At 45.5% G+C, this 22,315-nt stretch overlaps 1 protein-coding gene across 12 annotated transcripts in view; it reads left to right on the top strand.

The window, feature by feature from the left end:
- The window catches only part of PRKAG2 (protein kinase AMP-activated non-catalytic subunit gamma 2), a 329,985-nt gene that overhangs the window by 296,181 nt on the left and 11,489 nt on the right, over positions 1-22,315 (top strand). For 11 of the 12 annotated variants that reach the window (XM_024991252.2, XM_024991251.2, XM_024991253.2 and 8 more), the window contains 5 exons: positions 8,120-8,201; positions 9,230-9,288; positions 17,137-17,182; positions 18,863-18,917; positions 20,230-20,356. In XM_024991252.2, coding sequence (XP_024847020.1) covers positions 8,120-8,201; positions 9,230-9,288; positions 17,137-17,182; positions 18,863-18,917; positions 20,230-20,356 — 369 coding nt within the window. The remainder of the gene's footprint in view (positions 1-8,119; positions 8,202-9,229; positions 9,289-17,136; positions 17,183-18,862; positions 18,918-20,229; positions 20,357-22,315) is intronic. The other variant, XM_024991255.2, reaches the window with a different exon arrangement.

Raw genomic sequence — 22,315 nt, 5'->3', positions numbered from 1 at the left:
TCAATAAGCTGAATGATCCCTGGGAATAATTAGTAAGTCCCTGATGTCCAGAACAATGAGAATTAGAGCGTATCGGTATTCCAGAAAAGACTTAAGTGGTCAGAACCACGGCGTGAGGCTGACCCGACGGGGGAGCTCACACAACATCTGGCGGGCTGTTAACAGGAAGTACAGGCAGTGGGCTTCACCTGTCACATCGTTTAGAGGTGGTGCAAAAAGGCTTGCATACGAACAGCGGTCTGTGTTCCTCCTCGCCCCCTCGTCGTATTCCCAGAAACAGCAGTTCAGCTGTGAGGCCTGGCAGTCACTGCCACCTTAGCTCGAGTCATTCATTTTAAGGCGCTTTTCTTCCTAACTTGGCAGCTGGGTGCTTTGTTCCTCGCGTGGCTTCCTTCCTCCCCTCCCGCTGGCCCCCCGCCCCCATTAACCACTTCTCAGGGGGTGTTTTCATGCATCTGACTGTGTCATGTTGTACCGCGGTGACATTTCCTATTTGTTCAGTTCAGTGTTATTCCTGGAGCTCAGAATCCTTCCGTTTTTAATTGTCTTTGATCATCTAAGGCTTTTCCCACCATCTGACCTCTCAGTAGGATTTCCTGTGCAGTCAGGCTGGGCCCGCAGGCTTGCAGCCTTTCGCAGACCCATCCCTGCTGCTTCCGCGTCTCCTCCTCAGTCGTCACCATCACCTGAGACCCTCACTGCTTCACGCCGTCAGTGCTTCCACCCTCTCCTGATAACCTGAACGCAGGCTTTTCTGCACTCTTGATTTATTCCCTCTGTTTTGGTGGAGCACTTTCCCCTGGAGCTTCCTGCCTCGGTCCACTAGGGCTGCGTGACAAAAGCCCTCAGACCTGCGGGCTTCGTTTCTCCTGGCTTCAAGTCCTCTTGGCTGGTGAGGCCTGTCTTCCCGGCTTGCGGACAGTTGCCTGGGGAGCAAGACCAGTCTAAGTCTTTCTCATGAGGACAGTGGTCCCACCCTGGTGACCTCCTCTAACCCCGTTCAGCTCCATCACACTGTTGCTGTGTGATGGGGGGTTGCTGTTGTTCAGCAACTCTGTCTGACTCTTTGAGACCCCATGGACTGTAGCCCTCCAGGCTCCTCTGTCCATGGGATTCTCCAGGCAAGAACACTGGAGTGGGTTGACATTCCCTTCTCCAGGGGATCTTCCCAACCCAGGGATTGAACCTGTGTCTCTTGTATTGGCAGGTGGATTCTTTACCAGGACTTCCCTGGTGGCTCAGACGGTAAAGTGTCTGCCTACAGTGCGGGAGACCCAGGTTAGATTCCTGGGTCAGGAAGATCTCCTGGAGAAGGAAATGGCAACCCACTCCAGTACTCTAGCCTGGAAAATCCCGTGGACAGAGGAGCGTGGTAGGCTACAGTCCATGGGGTCGCAAAGAGTTGGACACAACTGAGTGACTTCACTTTCACCTTCTTTACCACTGAGCCACCAGGGAAGCCAGGTCATGTTGGGGTTCAGTTCAGTCGCTTAGTCATGTCCGATTCTTTGCGACCCCATGGACTGCAGCATGCTAAGCCTCCCTGTCCATCACCAGCTCCTGGAGTTTACTCAAACTCATGTCCATTGAGTCAGTGATGCTATCCAACCATCTCATCCTCTGTCGTCCCCTTCTCCTGGCCTCAACCTTTCCCAGCATCAGGGTCTTTTTAAATGAGTCATATTGGGGTTAGGAGGATTCAAACGTTGGTACACTTCCCAGGAAAAGATACATGAGAAAGCAGTTACTTGAAAAGTTCAACATTGGCTGCACTCAATCTGTAGACTGTGTACAGAATTCCATAATGTGTATTTCAAATGTTGAAGCCTTTGTTCCACTACTTCTAGCTGCCAGTGTTGCTGAAGAGAAAGCTGTTTTGTTTTTTCTTCTTTAATCTCCGTCTTTGATGTGTGGTTTCTTTTCCCCCTCTGACGCTTTTGAGGTTTGCTCCGTGTCTCTGGGCTCCTGAATTCCGTGCCTCGTGCCTGGTTGCAGGTTTTCTTCTTGTGAGCCGGCGCCCAGTGGGCCTTGGGGCCTGACCCGTCACTCGTTCTGTGTTCATCGTGCTGTTTCTTCCGAGGTCATCTTCCTGCTCTTTCCTTTCTTCTGGAAGTTCAGCCAGGAGATCGTGGGCCCCTGAACTGCTCTTTAGCATCTTTATTATGTCCCCTTTTTGTTCTGTTTTCTTCACCCGTCTAGAACTTGCAAAGCTTCAGTGTTCAGGGCTGTGCCGAGTGGTGCACAGTTAAACAGAGAGCACCCACAGCTGGAGGAGCACGCTGTTCATGCAGGGCTACCGCCTGGTGGGTCTCACTCAGGAGTCGGGCCAGCTGTCTTTTCCATTGGAAGCGCCCAAGTGTTCATCTTTGTGCCTTTTATTTCTGATGCAGTTTCTCCGGAAAAAAGTCCTTTGATGGTTGATGCAGTTATGATCTGATTTGGAACAATCTCCCTGCTTGTTTTCAGACCCGCCCCCGCCTCCCCCTGGCATCCGGAGCCTCCAGTCCTGGGCTTCTCTCCACACCTGACTCTTCCCCCCCGACGCCTGACTCTCTCCCCCACGCCTATTAAAATACAAAATTTTTAAATGGTATCCGTTTAAGTAACTTGCTCAACAGGTGAAAAGAAATAAATTTTTCAAAGGTACTCAGGGACCCTGACGTTTTTTCCTGAAGACTGGAACTCGATTGTGCCCGTCTGCTTTTATCCTGTCTCTGTTTGGTAATTGGTGACACCCTGTGCCTTCTGTAGTTGTAAAGTTTTCTAAGTACAGTTTCAAAGGACTCCACACACGTGATGCCAAGGAAACAGGTTCAGAAGGTCTCCTGATGGTGCAGAAGCTGCGGCCAAGTAGAGGAGGGACAGGCAGGGCTGCTGACCAGCGACACCGACACGCACCCCCCTCAGGGGCTGAGAGCATGTCCTGTCCACTCCAGGGGCTTCTGTCCCGTCTCTGGAGGGGCGAGTTGTGGCCCCCACCCTCCATGACGTGTCAACATGTCAACAGTCTGTGTAGCTAAAGTTAAGACAACAAATCTTTCTGTACTTCTGGTCTGGTTTGTAGAGACTGGAAAATTAAAAGCTTTGTTCCTTTTTGACTCTTACTGCTGAACATCTTCAGAGCAAGTCTGGCTCATGCAGTCACTTCCGGGAACTCCCTGGTGGCCTAGTGGTCAGGACTCCAGGCTTTCACTGCCGAAGGTCCAGGTTCAGTCTCTGGTGGGGGAACTAAGATTCTGCAAGCCATGTGGCATGGCCAAAAAAAGAAAAAAGCCCATGCACTTGTGAGGAAAACGTCTGTTAGCCCCTTGCGTGGCTGAGAATGTTGGGGCTCAGAGAGGGCGGAGGACCTGAGCCAAGGAAAATCCAAAGTCAGCCTGGTTGGTTCTGCAGCTTCGCCCCGCTGAAGGCAGAGGGAGATGCCTCTGCTTCAGTCCCAGCATTTTCCTCAGCGTCTGGCTTCCCAGGTAGCTCAGCTAGTAAAGAGTCCACCTGGAATGCAGGAGACCTGGGTTCAATCCCTGGGTCGGGAAGATCTGCTGGAGAAGGGATAGGCTACCCACTCCAGTGTTCTTATGTTTCCCCTCTTCCCTGGTGGCTCAGCTGGTAAAGCCTGCAGTGTGGGAGACCTGGGTTCGATCCCTGGGTTGGGAAGATCCCCTGGAGAAGGGAAAGGCTACCCACTCCGGTATTCTGGCCTGGAGAATTCCATGGACTGCAGAGTCCTTGGGGTCGCAAAGAGTCGGACACAACAGTGACTTTCACTTCACTGGCTGTCTTAGCTTCCCATGCAAAAGTGAAGGCACTTTTCACCTCGAATCCCTAATGTCCCCTTTGCCCCTGGATGGTGGCTTCCCTGGGTTTGTCCCTCTCATGGCATCAGCAGTGCACCCTCAGGTCAGCACACGTCACAGCCCCGCCATCCGAGGTGCCAGCCTGAGCGTCCACCCTGCGTGTGAGGGTCGGTGCTGTATGGGCATCTCCTTAGGTTTGTGTGCAGAGCCCTTGAGAGCCCTTTGGTAACCTCCGAGCATTTAGGGGCCATTTAACAGTTTATGGGCTCCCCTTGTGGTTCAACTGGTAAAGAATCCGCCTGCAATGCATGAGACCTGGGTTTGGTCCCTGGGTCAGAAAGATCCTCTGGAGAAGGGATAGGCTACCCACTCCAGTGTTCTTGCCTGGAGAATCCCATGGACAGGGAAGCCTGGCGGGCTACAGTCCATGGGGTAGCAAGAATCAGACATGACTGAGCGACTAATGCCTAATAGCTTGTAGGTAGCACATCAGGCAGAGAAGTTATTGTGGCAAAGCAAGATGTTTTTCTGTTTCTGGAGGGACAGTCACCGTCTTCAGAGTCAGACCCTCCTTCTGTTGGTGTCCCCATCTGTGCACTTGTTGCTTCTTTGAAAGTGAATGTCCTTTTTCCCTCCAGTCGATTCAGTTTTCTCTTTGCCTTTGATTTCTAGCATCTTACCTGTGATGTGCTGGGTGTGGTTTTCTTTGTCTGTTTCCTGCCCTTGTTTTATTTGACTCTTTTTGATCGATTACAGTTTTCTATTGAAGTTCACTGATTTGAAGATGATTGGAAAAACGCGTTTTGAAAAAATTCCAGGAAGATTATGGAGCTCAGTCCGTGTCTTTTCTCTCAGTAACCGTAGCTCCTTGAATCCTGCCTGTGTGGTGCCTGCAGCGCTTTCCCATCAGGGTTTGCATACAGTCTGTCCAACTGGTGTAGTTGTTTTCAGCTATCGCACCATGGCCAAACCAGAACTTCAACGGCTGTGGTCACTCAGGCTTACATGCATGGTCCTCATGAATGATTTTTACACTGGTTTTTCTGTGCTAAACCTCTTATTTTGGAGAAAACAATGAGCAGTTTGTGGTTTTAAAAGTGCCCCCGCTCCCTGCCTACTCCAGCCAGTTAGAAAAACAAGCTAAGCAGATATTTAATGTGTTTCAGAATCTATTTGTCCGTGACTTTCCCCAGGATCCTTTGATGATATTTTCTAGGCTCACCATCAAGGATTCCCAGATTCCCATGGTCCAGGTAGAAACAGACCATTCGCCCTCGCTCACCACCCCGGATGCCGTTTAGTTCCACACACTGGGAATGTTTTGTGATCCTTGATACAAGCTGTGGTTCGAAAACCATCTTCCCAGTTTGTAGATGCCGTTCAGTTCCCGCCTGACCCTCATGCCCTTGGATTGGCTCTTCTCTTCTCCTCTCCCCAGTTCCTTGCCCGTTTGTCCAGCAGGTTGATGGAGCCCCCGCTGTACTGAGGACAGTGCCAGGCTTGGCCAGGACAAGTGTGGGAAACAGCCAATGAGAGTCCCCCTCAGCTCCAGCCATCCCTCGGCTCCTGTTCTGATGAGCCAGGCACCTCCATCAGTCACTCTTGTTCCGTAAATAAAGGCAGAAACCAGTGCCAACCCATTACTCTTCCTCTGACATGAAGCTTTCTGTTCCTGTAATCCTCCCATTTGTTTTTGCTGTTATGTTAACAAGGGGTTTGGGAATATAGTGGATGAAAAAAGAGCCTTTTTCTTTCTTGGTTATAAACATAACTATAACACAGAATTAAAAATTTTTTAAGATATACATTTTCACTGCTTCAACTCCTTAGTATAGAAGTTACATTTTTTTTGCTTCTCTTTGATCTTTTCTGTTTAAATACATGTTTTATGTAATTATAATGCATAATTTTATAGTCTGCATTTTCACTGCCATAAACCTTTTTTTTTTTCCCCCCACTTTAACACAGTCTTCACAATTATACTGTTTGGTACTTTTTTTTCTCATTGGTATGCCGGTATTTAACAAGTTTGCGGGAGGCAGATCTTTTTTCAGTTTTCTGTAGTAGAAATAATGCCACACTGAACATCGTCAGTTCAAAAATCCTACTCCTGAAATTTTTGTGTAACTAATTCGACAGAGAAAAAACCGGTACACAAACAGTATTTTTGTGATTCTTGATACAAGCCGTGGGTCAGAAACTATTCTCACAATTCGTGATGCCACTGGGGGTTTTACAGCCACACCTGTATTAGGTGTTGTAACTTAAAAATATTGGCCTATTTAGCTGCTATAAATGATAGTTTTAATTTGCTTGAACTTTCATTTCTTTGATAATCAGTAAAATTGAGCCATTTTCCAGATGCCCTTTGCTCTCTAGAGGTCATTGTCATCACTGAGCTTAGTAAGTCATCACCTCCACCACCTTCTTTCCCTGCCATGGTATCTGGGAGGGTGTTTGTCCTGAGGGCTCAGAGAGATTCTGCATGTGAACTACTCTGAACAAGACGCAACCTACAACGGGCATACGGTGGTAGGTCTCCGTCTCAAAAATATATAAAAATATGTGTATATTATGTCTTCATGCCTTCTCTTTCTCACCCTCAGGGGAATGAAGGGGGTGTGCTTGATGTTTTGTTATTAAACATATGAAAAACAGATTTTCATTTCAAGTACTTTGATACAACTTTAGTGTTTTCAAATGAATTAATAACCACCTATAAAAGGGATTAAACTCTGAAGTTTAATTCTTTTATGTGGTGTTAATTATATGAAGTCTGTATGTAGTCGAGAAACTTTTGATACAAGAAAAAAATTTTTGAGGTTAATTGCATTGTTTGTTTCAAAAAATAATCTCTAATCCCTGTATACCTTGCAATATAATACAGAAGCATATTGCTTATATTAATACATTCAGTTATTTTTAACTTATCAAATTACAAAACTCAATGTTGAAGATAACTGGTAAGATTAGGTTGAGTATTTTAATAGGTTGGTGCAAACATAATTAGCATTTTCAGTCCGTGAATTTTAAATCATTATAACTAGGCTCAAACACATCTTTGTTAATCAAAATAGGAACCATTACAATCGACACATTTTTGCCAGTGAGAAGTTTATTCATGTAGCATAACAACCCGTGCTTTGGGATTTGACAAACTCCAGGAAAGCATTTTCTGCCTCCTGCTGATTGAAGAATCGTTTTCCCTGCAAAAAGTTGTCGAGACGCTTGAAGAAGTAGTAATCAGTGGGCGAGAGGTCAGGTGAACATGTGGTTTGAGGCAAAACTTCGTAGCCCAATTCCTTCAACTTTTGAGGTGTTGGTTGTGCGACATCAGTCGGGCTTCGTCGTGGAGAAGAATTGGGCCCTTTCTGTTGACCGGTGCAGGCCGCGGGCCTTCTAGCTTTCAGTGCCTCGCATAGATTTGCTGAGCGTGCTTCTCAGATGTAATGGTTTCTCCGGGATTCGGAAAGCTTAGTGGACCAGACGGGCAGCAGACCACCAGACAGTGGCCATGACCTTTTTGGTGCAAGTTTGGCTTTGAGAAGTGCTTTGGAGCTGCTTCTCAGTTTAGTCACTGAGCTGGTCACTGCCGGTTGTCACATGCAGTCCACTTTTCGTCGCACATCACAATCCAATCGAGAAATGGTTCATGGTTGTTGTGTAGAACAGGAGAAGATGACACTTCAGAACGACGGTTTTTTTGATTTTTGGTTAGCACATGAGGCACCCACTTATGGAGCTTTTTCACCTTTCCAGTTTGTGTCAAATGCTGAATGACCACAGAATGGTCGCGTTGAGTTCTTTGGTGACTTCTCGCGTAGTTGAAAGAGGATCAGCTTTGATGATTGCTCTGATTGGTCCTTGTCACCTTCCGACGGGCTGCCACTGCGCTCCTCATCTTCCAGGCTCTCGTCTCCTTTGCAGAACTTCTTGAACCACCACTGCACTGTGTGTTCATTAGCAGTGCCTGGGCCAGATGTCATGTTTATGTCGTGAGTTGTCTCTGCTGCTTTACAACCTATTTTGAACTCGAATATTCAAGAAATTGCTCGAACTGGCTTTTTGTCTAACATCATTTCCGTAGTCTAAAATAAACATAAAAATACACAGCAAGTAATTAGTCATTAGCAAAAAAACATAAAGCGAGAAAGGCGCATTAAAATGGTGTATAACATAACCACCTTTAAGAATGGATTCCAATATCAAACGGCAGCTGTCAACAATGCAAAACCACAGTTACTTTTGCACCAACCTAATAGTTGGAGGTACTTTTCCCCCTGTACATGTATGACTAAAACTGTGTGTTGTTTCTCTTGTCTTAGGTTAAAAAGGCCTTCTTTGCCTTAGTCGCCAATGGTGTTCGAGCAGCACCTCTGTGGGAGAGTAAAAAACAAAGTTTTGTAGGTAAGCAGTGCGGGCCTGGGGAGAAATCTGAACACCTGAGGTGTTGGAATCCAGCCTCGTAAAAACATGACCAAGTTAAAAAACACCGTTACTTTTTACATCCTGTGAGGTGGGGCTGCTAGTAAATTCAAAACCAGGTGCTGGTTTCTTTTCATCCAGCACCTTTTTGGCTCCAAAGCTTCCTCTGGGCCTTTCTGGGTCCCGAGAGCCCCAGGAGCCCCAGGAGCCCCGGCCTGAGGCCTGCCGTCTGCTGGTTGGCAACTCTGCTAGGTTCCCGCTGCAGGGCACCCCCATTTCCTCCTGGGTGAACATCTTTCTGACACGGCAGATGAAATGATGGAAACATGGTTGATACCTTTGCTAAATCATTGTTACACTATTAAAAATACCGCTGACTCGCAGTATCTAGACTCCATAATATGTCACCTCAGGAATCTCGGTGGACTGTGGGTGTGGCCCCGTCTCAGCAGGCACTGCATCATCTTGAAATGACTCCCTGTGTCCGCCTCCCCTCGGGCTGCAGCTTCATCAGGGAAGCGGTCCTTGTCTTCACGCTGTAGTCCTGGTGTCTGGCACACTGTGGGCCCGTCATAAATTGTGCCTGAGGAAGCCATTGTTTTTAGAAGGATTCTCAGAAAACCATCCACATACTACCAAAAGTGTCCTGTCTCTAGAGCTTATGGTATACTTGATCTTGAAGTATCCGAAATTATTTGCGTGCAGATGCAAGTCTTTCATGATGTTTTTGTAACATTCAGAAAGTTTTCTCTCAGTGAATTGCCAAATACTGTGATTAATTCCATTAAATACTATTAGGCTTTAACGTCAGTTAAATTTGTGTATCTTAGTTTGGGGTAGATAATTAACAGGTTAATAGTTTTAAATGATATATTAAGCTGTGCTGGTAATCGTCATAGTATAACCTAGAAGGTTTTCTAGTAAATAAACATTTCAGGTTGGCTTATCACCTGAAATTTTCCTTGAATGTTTTCATAGTTTTATATTTAATATGTAATTGTTTCTTCCAGGAATGCTAACAATTACAGATTTCATTAATATACTACATAGATACTATAAATCACCCATGGTAAGTGCCAGAAATCCTTACGTCACGTAAGTGGAACCATGTATGTCTATGCATGTGTATATAGAACTGTTCGTGTGTGTGTGTTTTAAGATTTTGTGTGTTTTTTTGGTACTGGGCTAGCAGTGCTGGTGGTTGATCTTTCCAAACACACACACACACACACACACACACACACACACAGCTTCCCAGATAGCTCAGTTGGTAAAGAATCCGCCTGCAATGCAGGAGACCCCAATTCCAGTCCTGGCTTAGGAAGATCTGCTGGAGAAGGGAAAGGCTACCCACTTCAGTATTCTTGGGTTTCCTTTGTGGCTCAGCTGGTAAAGAATTCCGCCTGCAATGCGGGAGACCTGGGTTTGATCCCTGGGTTGGGAAGATCCCCTGGAGAAGGGAAAGGCTACCCACTCCAGTATTCTGGCCTGGAGAATTCCAGGGAGTGTACAGTCCTTGGGGTTGCAGAGTCGGACACAACTGAGCAACTTTTATATATATATATATATATACACACACACACACACATATTTATGTGCAGGAAACTTCAGTGTAAATTAGTCTGATATTTGAAGCTTGAGGAAAGTAGTCTTAGGAAACATTTTAAAAAAATAGCCTTTTTGTTCAGCTTTCAGAAATCCTCGGGTTAGTGGGATTCTGTGTACTTACTTATTGCCTGTGTGCTAAGTCACTTCAGTCGAGTCTGACTCTTTGCAGTCCTATGGAGTGTAGCCCACCAGGCTCCTCTGTCCATGGAATTCTCCAGACAAGAATACTGGAGTGGGTTGCCATGCCCTCTTCTGGGGGATCTTCCTGACCCTGGGATCAGGGAACCCTGGCCGGTTCTTTACGTCTGAGCCACCAGGGAAGCCCCCACTTATTGCCTAGCTAGGCTGTTGTTTGTTTAGTTGCTCAGTAGTGTCCAAATCTCTTGTCACCCCATGGACTGTAGCCCGCCAGGCTCCTCTGTTCACAGCATTTTCCAGGCAAGGATACTGGAATAGGTTGCCATTTCCTTTTCCATCAGCAACCCAGGGATTGAACCCTGAGTCTCCTGCATTGGCAGGCGGATTCTTTCCCACTGAGTCACCAGGGAAGCCCCTACTGTAAATTTCACTAAATTTGTGTTCTTAATGGCATTATGGGCATGCTATAGCATTGAGATCTGCCTGGACGCATAAATGAAGGAGGCCACTCGTACGTCTTTGGACTGGATGGCTGTGCCCAGTGAAGCCTCGCAGTAGATGAGCTGACACAGGGTTCACCTTCCGGGCCTATGGATGTTCATGCAGTTTCTTGCAGTTACCCCCGAAATGCTATAACAAGGACTATACAGACACTGTGGTTTTAACGAAGTAAAAATTAAAGTTGGAGAAGTTCATTTTTGACATCTTTCTACTGGCTAATGTTAGTGACAGAACTCCCTGGTCCAGTCCCGCTGTTTTATAACAGCATAGTTGGAAAGCCACATGTGGCCTTAATCTAACACTGTGATTTTCATGATTCTTCAGCGTGTTTGGGTTTTGTTCTTCTTGCTTTTGCTGGCTGAGCCCTCCAGTGCGGCGCTGCCATCGTGAAGGCAGGCCTTTCTGCCTTTCTGCCCTCCTGGAGGGGAAGTGCTCAGCACCGCACTGTGGCTTTGGTGTCCGCTGCAGTGCTTTCACAGATGCCCTTTATCACGTGGAGGATGTTGCTCCGTTTTCAGGTTTGCCAAAAGTGTTTCTCAAGAACGCATGTGGAATGGCGTCAGATGCGTTCTGCAGCTGTTTTGTGATTCTCATGTTCTTTTTCTCCATTCTCTTAGACACCATTTCTTCAAGTACTTTTCTGTCCACTCCTCCACTTTCTAGGATGCTAGTTACTCAACTGACTCTCTCTTGTTTTGTAGCATTTTCCCCAGTATTTCCTCTCTCGGCTTCATGTCAGATATATTTTATTTCTGTGTCTTCATTTCCACAGTTCCTTTCCTCCACAATATCTTACCTACTTTTTTTTTTTTTCCTTTCAGATAGTATGTTTTCTGTCCTAGGAATTCCATTTGGATCTTTTTTATATTTTCCATTTCTCTCCCTGTAATGTTTATATTTTCCTTTAAATCCTTGAACATATTATGTCAGTTGTTACATATCTGATATATATGTATCAGAATCTATTTCCATCATCTCTATTCTGGGTCTGATTCTGGTGACAGGTTTTTCTCCTATCATGGGTCGCATTTCTGCTTCTTACAAATTAATAATTCCTAATGAATGCTGAATATTATGTATCATATATTATAATATTGTGAATATTATAATTATAACATCATGTGGTTGAATATCTGTTTTGTCTTCCTTTAAAGAGTATTGGACTTTGGGCAGGCATTTAAATTACTTGAAGATCCTTCATTAAAAGCAATTTTGTTGAGATATAATTTGTGTCTCTTATATTTCGCCCATTTGGAGTGTGCAGTCCAGTGGTTTTTTAGTATATCACAGGGCTGTGCAGTCATCACTACAGTCAATTGTAGAACATTCTCATTACCCTAAAAAGAAACCTCACACCTCTTAGCTGTGACATGCCACCAGTCCACCTTTAGCTCCAAACCTAAGCAGCCGCTCAGCTGCTTTGTAGATTACCTGTCCTGGACACCTCATATGTGGGGACGCACACACTATGTGGTCCTTTGTGACTGGCTTCTTTCACATGACGTAGTGTTTTCAAGACTCCTCCATGTTGTAGCATATGTCAGTACTGCATTTCGTTTTGTTGCCAAATAATATTCCATTTTATGGCTCTATCACATTTTACTTATCCGTTCATCGGTTGATAGACTTTAAATGGTTTCCACTTTTCAGCTATTATGAATACCACTGCTATGAACAGTCACATACAGGTTTTTATGTGGATATCTGTTTTCATTTCCCTTGGGTATAGATCTCAGTTCAGTTCAGTTCAGTCGCTCAGTCATGTCCGATTCTTTGCAGCCCTATGGACTCCAGCACGCCATGCTTCCCTGTCCATCACCAACCCCCAGAGCTTGCTCAAACTCATGTCCATCAAGTCGGTGATGTCACTTAACTGTCTTATTCTCTGTTATCCCTTCTCCTCCTGCCTTCACTTTCTCAGCATCAGGGTCTTTTTCAATGAGTCAGTTCTTCGCATCAGGTGGCCAAAGTATTGGAGTTTCAGCTTCAACATCAGTCCTTCCAATGAACACTCAGGACTGATCTCCTTTAGGATGGACTGGTTGGATCTCCTTGCAGTCCACGGGACTCTCAAGAGTCTTCTCCAACACCACAGTTCAAAAGCATCAATTCTTCGGCTCTCAGCTTTCTTCACAGTCCAACTCTCACATCCATACACGACCACTGGAAAAACCATAGCTTTGACTAGACAGACCTTTGTTGGCAAAGTAACATCTCTGCTTTTTAATACACTGTCTAGGTTGGTCATAACTTTTCTTCCAAGGAGCAAGTGTCTTGTAATTGCATGGCTACAGTCACCATCTTCAGTGATGTTGGAGCCCAAAAAAGGGTGTAGACCTAGGAGCAGAATTTCTGGGTCCCACTGTAACCTGTGTTCAGCTGTTTTCCACAGTGGCTGCAGCATCGCACCTTCCCACCAGCAGTGTGTAGTGTGCCAGTTTCTCCACACCCTCGCTGACACCCGTGACTGTCTCTCTCTTGAATGACAGCCATTCTAGTGTGTGTGAGTTGATACCCAGTTGTTATTTTGAGTTGCATCTCCCTGATGGCTAATCATGTTGAGTATCTTTTGGCATGCTTCTTTTAAGGATTGCTTTTAAGCTTTGTCAGAGTGTTAATCATTACTCTGGCTGGTTTAGCTCTACGTATACTTCAGGGATCTCCATGGATTTCCCTGGTTCTTTGGCAAGGACTTTCCACTCTGTGGTCGGAAGGCAAATGTCCTTCAGGGTACGTCTTCCCGGGCTCACATAGCATCATGCCATGCATGCCTGCTTGGAGTTCAGTCAGAAACTCAAGGACCTCTGTGCAGTCTTCTCTGTTTCTGGATCCCCACCCCTGCGTTGTCTAGTGCTGTGTCCTGCAAGTCCCACTCGGCTCGTTCTGTCTAGACTTTGGTTTCTGTCTCCTCAGCTCAGTGTGACATCATGCTCTGCTGGGGGTCAGCTGCCCGAGTCAAGGTCTCGATGCCTCTAAGGCAGGACATGGCGGTCACAGAGCTGTTTGCCTCCCTTCTCTCAGGGACGACCGACCTGCCCCGCCTGTTGTCTCATGTCTGGCAGCAGCTCCACGTATTTTTTTCCCATTTCTGGTCGTTTGTACCAGGAGACTAAGTGTGGCCTCATCTGTTGCGTCGGGGCCAGTAGAGCTCTGTGACTGTTTCAGGCATACCTTTTTGCACAGTTTTTGTTGTCGTGGTTGCAATTTTAACTTACCACAGTCCACTTAGAGTTTATATTGGTGTTATGTAGAAGGTATACTTCCATTAATCTGCCCCTCACATTTTTATTTTAAACAAAATGAATAAAAGGGAAAAAAATCATTTTTTTATATTTACCCACATAGGTACCACTTTCTATTCTTTTCTGTGGATCTGAGTCACCATCTGTTTTTACTGCATTTGAAGAACACCCACCAGCATGTGTGTGGTCCACATTGGTGACAAATTATCTCAGTTTTTTTGTCCAACAGTGTCATTATTTCATCTTTTTTTTTTTTTTTAATCTTGATTTTGGAAGGACAGCTTTGCTATTTTATAGAGATTGAGTTAACTGATTTTGTTTGTTTTCTTTACCTCTTTGAGGATGTAGTTTTGTTGTCCTTTGCCCCCCAGTGCTTCTGATAAGAAGTCAGTGGAAACGGCTGTCCTTGTCTCCTCTTTGTAAGGCACCAGTTCTTCCTGACTCAAGGCTGTCTCTTTAACTTTGGATTTCGGCTGTTGACTGCAATGTGTCTTTGTATTCATCCTGTTCCGGGTATGTTCAGTTTCCATGATCTTCTAAATTGCTTTTCTACCTATTTGGGGGGCTGCTGTTTCTTCAAAAAAAAGTTTTTTTAATCTCATTCTTTCTCTCCTCTCCTTCTGGGACTTGGATTCCTTGCATGTTAGACCACTTGATCCTGTCCCATAGGTCTCAGTCTTTAGCGCCAGGGATCTTCAGATGATGTCTGTTGATCCATCTTAAACTACTAATTCTACCTGGGGTGACCTCCAGTCTTACTGCTACTGCTAAATCACTTCAGTCGTGTCCGACTCTGTGCAACCCCATAGAAGGCAGCCCACCAGGCTCCCCATCCCTGGGATTCTCCAGGCAAGAACACTGGAGTGGGTTGCCATTTCCTTCTCCAATACATGAAAGTGAAAAGTGAAAGTGAAGTCGCTCAATCGTGTCCAACTCTCAGCGACCCCATGGACTGCAGCCTTCCAGGCTCCTCCATCCATGGAATTTTCCAGGCGAGAGTACTGGAGTGGGTTGCCATTGCCTTCTCCGATCTTACTATCAAACCTTATTTCTTCTGGATGCTTCTTTTCAGTGAGACGGGGCCTGTGACTGTGAACAATTTTGTAGCTTCTCTGGAACATTTTCCAGGCTGATTTTTCACCAACTGGAAATGGCAATTTTAAATTATCATTTTTATGTCTGTTATAGAAAGAACTGTTCCTGATGATGAGAGCCACGGCGGCTGTTTTCCTATTAACCACTGTATTTACACAAGTGGAGGTACCAGATAGCCTTTTTTTTAAAGCCCAGTTTTGTTCTCAGGCAGGGGTCGCCGGCTTCTTCTCCGCCATCCCCAGAGCTGGCTGGGGTGTTGCTGACGCTGGGCAACTGGGGTCCCGCTTGCTTCTCCTCTCCTGCCAACCTGTCCACTCAGTTCCTCCTCTCTCTTCCTCTCCTGGACTCCCCTGCTCTCCTTCCCCCGTGGCTGCTCTTCTTTGGAGATCCGAATCCTCGTCCTCCACGGGCATTCTCCTTCAGGCCCTTGGTCCTTGCCGGTTGACACTGGGGTCTTCCAGAACCCTCCTCAGGCACCCGCTGCACCATGGTGAGCTCCCTGCTGTCCCCCTGGAGCAGATGGGTCCCCATTTCAGCGCCCCCCCAGGAATTACTCAAGCGGCACTTTTCAGGTTGTGTTCTGATTCCACCGAGGGCACGGCCTCTCAGCTGGGAGTGACTTTCCTCCCCCGGGGACGTTACATCTCTGGGCTGGGGAAAGGGTGGGCTGGTTCGACTGGTGTGGCGTGGGCAGAGGCCGAGGATGCTACCAAACACAGCGCACAGGACATCCCAAAGCGTCCGCCGTGCCAGGGGCGAGAAGCGCTGTCGTCGGGGTATCTGAGGTTCTTGTTAGGTCGTTTTTAGAGGTATCGACTCTGTCTTACACATGTTTATACCTTATACACTATCCACACCTTCCCATCGTGCTGGGGCCAAGTGCCCCCGCTTCATAATAGACCCCCGTGTTAGCCGAGCATGTCCACGCTGATGACTGCAGCTAGAGCCCCGAGGGGTTGTGCAGGCAGACAGCAGGGAGGCCCCTCCTCTTCTGGGCTCAGGCTCCACCTCAGAACCGCCTGAGATAGACCAGGATGTTCTGCTTTCAACTGTGAAAGCCAGAGGCTCATCCTCCTCGTTTAGGAAGCTGATTCCTTCCTCATCCTCCTCTGTGTCCTGGATGCTATCAACCTAGCATCAACATCGGGAGGTCAGGGGGGCTTCTTATTCATCCATCTGTCTCTATCTCCCCTCCTTCATTCTTCTCTAAACCTTTTTATTCTTCTCCCAGTGGCCCCCTCTGTCCCCACAGTCACCATTTCGAGATCTGACCTCCCCAACGCTTGGTCTTGTTGCATCTGACTCAGTGCTTCCCTGGCCTCTTCCCCCTGACACGGAGCCCACCCCGGGTTGTCAGTCCCCTAGCCGTCCGTCTCCTTTCTGTGTTTCAGGAACGTGAAGAAGTCCTTTCTTCTCCGGGCCCTTCCATGGGTTTGTCTTTTGGGTTAATGTGAAGTCCACCCGCAGGCAGAGCCTGGCTGAAATCTGCCTCTTGAAGGTCTCCGGGTCTGACCTCTGACCTCTGCTCATCCTTGCATCCCCACGATAAGCCTTGTAGAGTCTGCTTCCCCCGCCCGTCAGTGGCGGCTCTGCACAGGACTGTCAGTGTTGCCAGGCAGGGCTGGGAGCTCAGAAAGAGGCCAGGCGTTCCTGCGGCAGGGCTCCAGGAGCCCCGAGGGGTAGCAAGCGCTGCAGCAGGCTGGGAGGCCCTGTGCCCCAGGCTCCCTCACATAGACCTCACAGAAGCTAGTGTGGATGGCCTTCCACCCCCTTGTTTAGGGAGGGACGCAGATTCAGAAACCTTAAGTACTTTGACCAAAAGCAGCAGCCAAGATGCGGTGATGCGCGTGCTGACTCCAGGTGACTGGCTGCTATCAAACCCTCTCTACCTTTGTGAAGATGCCCGCCTGGTCCAGGCATAACCTGATCCAGCAACTTAATTAGTGCAGTTTAACCAACTGCCCTTTTTAAACTAGAGAGGCTAAAAATCTTGTATTTCCTAAGAAGGAGTGTGTGTTTATATATGTTTTAAATTTATAGTTAGCATAAGTTGTATACTAACTATATTGTAAAGTTTTTAATTTTAAAGTGTATCACAAATTTTCAAATTAATATTATCGTGTTGGTTTATGTTTTAACTTTATACATTTGTCTTCAAAGAAATGCAGAGCACGCTTTATGTCTCTCATTTATATTTCTACATTTCTGAACTACCTCGCTTGTTTCCATCTGTTGAATTATAGGACTCAACAGTAGTTATGAAATAGTAGTTTCTTTTTTTCCTTGTCTTGTATATGTTAACATTTGCAAATAAAATTTTTCCTTATTTCTAGGTACAGATTTATGAATTAGAGGAACATAAGATTGAAACATGGAGGGGTAAGCAATATTGAGTGTTAAAAAAATCTTTTTAATAACAGGAAAAAATGTTCTACTCATACGTAAAATGTTTTAATCTCACAGGTCCTCTGCTCTCCACTTTATAATCTACTATGTTGATTAAAACATTCTTTTCTATCTTAATTTTGATACTAGTGTATGCCATATTGCTGTAAGTGTTACCCATTCTGTTCGGTACACATGTACAGAGAACCTGCAGCAAGTCTTTATATGAGGCTGGGATGTAGATGAATAAGGAGCAGTGCCCAATTCTCTGCCCTTCAGTGGGGCCACCATTCACCACTGAGTGTTACCTCCCAAATCCTTGTCTTTGGATAGAAAACGCACAAAAGGAATGCCTGAAATTAACTGAAGCAAGGATCTGTTCCTACTTAAATTCGACCATTATTTCTTTGCAAATTATGTAGAAACATAGAACAAATGAACCTTAAACTAGATGATTTGATGATTTGAATTAAATCACAAGAAAATAAGATTGCTTTCTTTTGCAACGTTGGATCTCACCCTCTTTGGGTATAATCACAATACCCTTTTCTGAAATGGAGCCATTTTTAAAATTGTAATTTCAGGGCTGTGAAATTGTGTCTTTAATGAGACCTGTCTTGCTGGGTTTGGTACGGCGAGGGCAAAGGAGCAGTCAGCAGGAGTAGCATAACTAGGGCCAGGGGTGGGCCTCATTAAGGAGGGATCCTTTGTGGGTATTCAGGGAGGTGTATGGACAGAAACTGAGGGACCCGCTGAAGGTAGTTTTTTAATTTAAATCTGAAATTTAGCTTTGTACTTCCCATTATCTGCTTGGCTTGAAAAGCAACCTTTAGACTGGCTGCAAAATCTGAACACCCGTTAGAATTCTCTAAAGGGCTGGGCCTCTTTTAATCCTGTACGGAAATTTCATTGAGTGATATATTTATTTGATTTATGGTGGCTTTATCACGCCAAACCAAAGTAAGTCAACATGGAATCCACATATCAGCCTATTATGCAGTGAGTATATATTTTAATACCAAGACAGATACTTCTTAATAAAGTCTACTGTTTAAGTTATGTTAGACCAAGGTTTAAGTATATTTACACTTTGTATATTACATGGCATTTGATAGTAATAAGGTCAAGATTTTCTTGAATGCCTTCTCTATAGAAACCTCAGTAAAGCAAATGAACTGTAAAGTTTATCTTTACAAAGATGATTTCTACATACTAAAAAGATCCCCAGAGTAGATCTGAGCTTTGGTCTGGAAAATAAAACCTAGTAACATTTGAAGAGCAAAGTTTGTTACAGCTTTTATCTTTTAACTTATAAAAATTAGTTTTAGAGGATATCATGCTAAGCTTCATTTCTTGAGGGTGATCATAACTTGGTGATATTCCAGTGGCCTCTGCTGGTATTGCTCTTTCACTGGATTTCTTGACGTTTCTGGTTTTTACAATATCTATGGTAACATTGTTTTTAAATGCTTTTCCACAAAGGCACCATCTGAACAGTGTGGAACTTGTTTAAAATAACCAGAACTATCATTAACACAATAGTTTTCAGTAAGTTAATTCAGTTTGGGTTTTTAATCATTCTAATCATTATCTGTAAATGGAAGGCTATTTTAACTTAATAATTAAAAAAAGCAACTATGTTACTAATTACATATTTTCTTTCTATAAATACAGAGCTTTATTTACAAGAAACATTTAAGCCTTTAGTGAATATATCTCCAGATGCAAGGTAAACATGTCAAGTTTTTCTCCTTTGAAAACATTCATTCATTCAGATTCATCCGTTTTGTGACCATGGGTGACAGGTTATTTTTGTCTAGATGGAGGCCAGCCTTCAGTATTAAATTCAGTAAACTTAACAGACAATGACAGTCACCGCCACTGTGGGTCCACGGGGGTGATGGACTAGAAGGTGGTCGCACTAAGCAGCTCAAGAATCCAGATCACCTGCAACGGAAGCCAAGTGGGGAGCTGTTTAGTTCTTAGAGCTGCCGATCCCTGAGCTGTCCTCCGAGCCTCGCAGACCAGCCTTTGGAGGGTGTTGTGCCCAGGAATGTGCATTACAGCAGCTCCCCCAGGGCTTCTGATGAGCACTGAAGCGGAGCAGTCAGCCTCATCCGGCACTGGTCCAGAGGTGGTCAGAGGCAGGGCTGCCCTCGGTCGTCCTGCTGGACGTCCCATTGTTCCAGATCCAGGAGCTTCCCAAAATTAAAGACAAACATCAAACCACAGATCCAGGAAGTTGGCCACACGTGTGGAACCAACCAGGCTTCCTGGAAATGGCTCAGAGACGTCTCTACATTTGTATAAAAGCATTCTTAAAACTAGTGCTCTAGTGAGAAAAGGTTGGGCTTCCCTGGCAGCTCAGATGGTAAAGAACCTGCCTGCCGATGCAGGCGACCCAGGTTTGATCCCTGGGTTGGGAAGATCCCCTGGAGAAGGGCATGGCAACCCACTCCAGTAATCTTGCCAGGAGAATCCCCATGGACAGAGGAGCCTGGTGGGCTACGGTCCATGGGGTTGAAAAGAGTAGGACATGACTCAGCACACACACACACACAGAGTGAGAAAAGGTGGAATATTGATTTTTATTTCTAAGACCTAAAAAAGCAGCTCCACCCAGCACCCCCTCCTTGTCTGCAGTCACAGGAGAGGCCAGAGCAGGAAGCGGCCTGTGAGTGAAGTCAGGGCAGCCTCGCCAAGCCCACGCGCCCTCTGTTGCCAGAGTTGTCCATTAGCCTCCCTGGGGGTTAGCTTCTGTCCTTTCTCAAAAGCATCAACCCTGCTGTTAAAAAAAACTGCTCTCCTAGAGGTTTGTCACTTACATTTGGGTTTGAGATTTTGTATTAACACCGATTGTGGAAGATCAAAAATTTGGCTGAAGTCTGCGGTCTAAAACTTTTCCAGAACACTTTAATGTCTATCAACCTCTTAATAATTGTTACTGAAAGGCATTGAAGATGCATTGAAAGCAGGGGTGGTCCACAGTTTTCTACTTCTTCTTTAAAGCCTCCTAACAACTATAATGGCTTTTCCCGCAGCCTCTTCGATGCTGTGCACTCGTTGATCAAAAATAAAATCCACAGATTGCCAGTTATTGACCCCATCAGTGGGAATGCACTTTATATACTTACCCACAAAAGAATCCTCAAGTTCCTCCAGCTTTTTGTAAGTAGTTTTTAGTGTTTCTAAAGACGTAGTTGCATCTGCTTTAACTAATTTACTTCAAGTAAATTGGCTCCCTGTTACCCTCATAGAAGAAATTTGTTAGCTTCGAGGTCTCCGTTTCTAAACTTCCGTTTCTCATCTCACTGCTATTTGAATTGCACATTCTCAAAGTTGATTCCAATTAAAAAGCAATCCCCTTTTAGCTCAAGTATCAAAATAGTAAAAATGCTTGGAATTCTCTATTTAAATAAGAATATTTTTATTGCCTGCAATGAGGGGACATAAAGCAATTTTCAGGTCAGTCTAATTAAGGAACTGCTATACAAGATAACGAGCCAGATTGCCTTATGAAGCTTTATTGGTATCATGGTTTGGAAATATATTCTAAAAGTCCTGTCCCCCGGGTTATCTTATTATTATAAGTGCAGCAGTGATAGGAAAACCCAAAGCAAATAAAATTTTGACCAAGAGAATACCATGTTGGTCCAAATGAGAGCTATATTTTCTGTAGGTTTTTTCAACTGTGTTTGAAATAAGATGGCTTCATAATCAGCAAAAATATAGAACCTCTTTGCTTTGCAGTGTTAAAAAGAGGCTCAGAGGACCAGTGTTTACAGAAGGGCTTTAATCTTTTTTTCCCCTCTAATTACATGCACTGAAGTTGAGGTTATAAGTAATTGGTCAGCTGGAACCAGTAGGCGGCCTCATTCCTGGTTCAGAAGAGATCATATTAAGAATCATTCTTTAAAAGAAGGTAAAATCTGCATGAGGTTAGCTTTGCTGTCTTCCCTCCAGCTTCAGATAAGGAAGTAGTGTAGCATCTGGTGTGACATGCAAGAGCTCAGCTGCTGCTCCTGGGACCTGCTCCCTACAAACCCCTTGCCAGACAGCAGCACAGAAAGTTTATTTAAGACTGGGAGAAACACCTTGTCCATCAGACCAGCCCTGTGTTCTAGTAAGTTTGTGTAAATGCAACCCTCTTGATGCTTAAATGGATAGAAAAAGTAGGAAGGAGAAGAGTTTATTTACAAAAAAACAAAAAGCACGAAGTTTGGTAGAGACAATCCAGGGAAGAACTACAGAGGCACGGATTTTGATGGTCAGACTCCCCGTCCGCCATGGGGCTGGATGCAGTCCCCTTGGCTCTGAGCTCCGGCAGGACCCCCGGCCGGAGCTGGGCCAGGCCCTTCGCCCACATAACCCCTTAAAGTCATCATTTAAAAAGAATATGAATCATGAGCGCCAAACACCGTTAAGCACTGACGCTGTGTCAGGCACTTCACATGGTAAACCTGATCCCCGCCACCACCCTTCTCAGGTAGGTATTTTTACTCATCTGATTCTTAAGCGATACAGTTCAGCGAGGTGGTGTGGCTTTGCCACGGTAGCCCTCCCTGCCCCCGGCCCCCTCGGGAGGCGGCTCAGGTCCTAGCCCTCAGGGCGCCTGGCTCACAGACCCGGACCCCGGTGGCAGAGCTCCAGCCCACTTCCACGGCCACGCTGTCGAGGAAGAGCCACCCACAGTTGGAGACAGGCCTTGGGCCATTTTTCTCTTCTATACAAAGGAGAGGAGGTTGCCTCTGCCAGTCCTGCTTTCTATTTGGGCCAATGTGATCATTACAATCGTGCTGTTAGAATGTCCAGCTAGGAATTTCCAGATAAAAAAATGAAGTTTTACTGAGTTGAAAGCACTCTCTCAGAAGCAGTAGCATTGCCCCAGAGACGTTTGCCCGTTAGCCGAGTGGACAGCGTGGATCAGGGGTTAGTGATCCTGCGTCGAGATGGGCTAGGTGACCTAATAGGCCTTTCTTTTTTTTTTTTTCTCTAAATTTCTAGGATTCTCATGATTTGAATATTGATGAACTCTTTGACTTGAACATTTTGTTTCTTCTAATTGTTCATCTTTTCCTGATAATTATAAGGTACACCAGCAGGACGGAATCAACTGTGCCCTTTATA

The sequence above is a fragment of the Bos taurus genome, chromosome 4 (assembly GCF_002263795.3).
Source record: "Bos taurus isolate L1 Dominette 01449 registration number 42190680 breed Hereford chromosome 4, ARS-UCD2.0, whole genome shotgun sequence".
Lineage (NCBI taxonomy): Eukaryota > Metazoa > Chordata > Mammalia > Artiodactyla > Bovidae > Bos > Bos taurus.
Note: the sequence above shows the minus strand (reverse complement) of the source record. Positions and strands in the feature narration are given on the sequence as shown.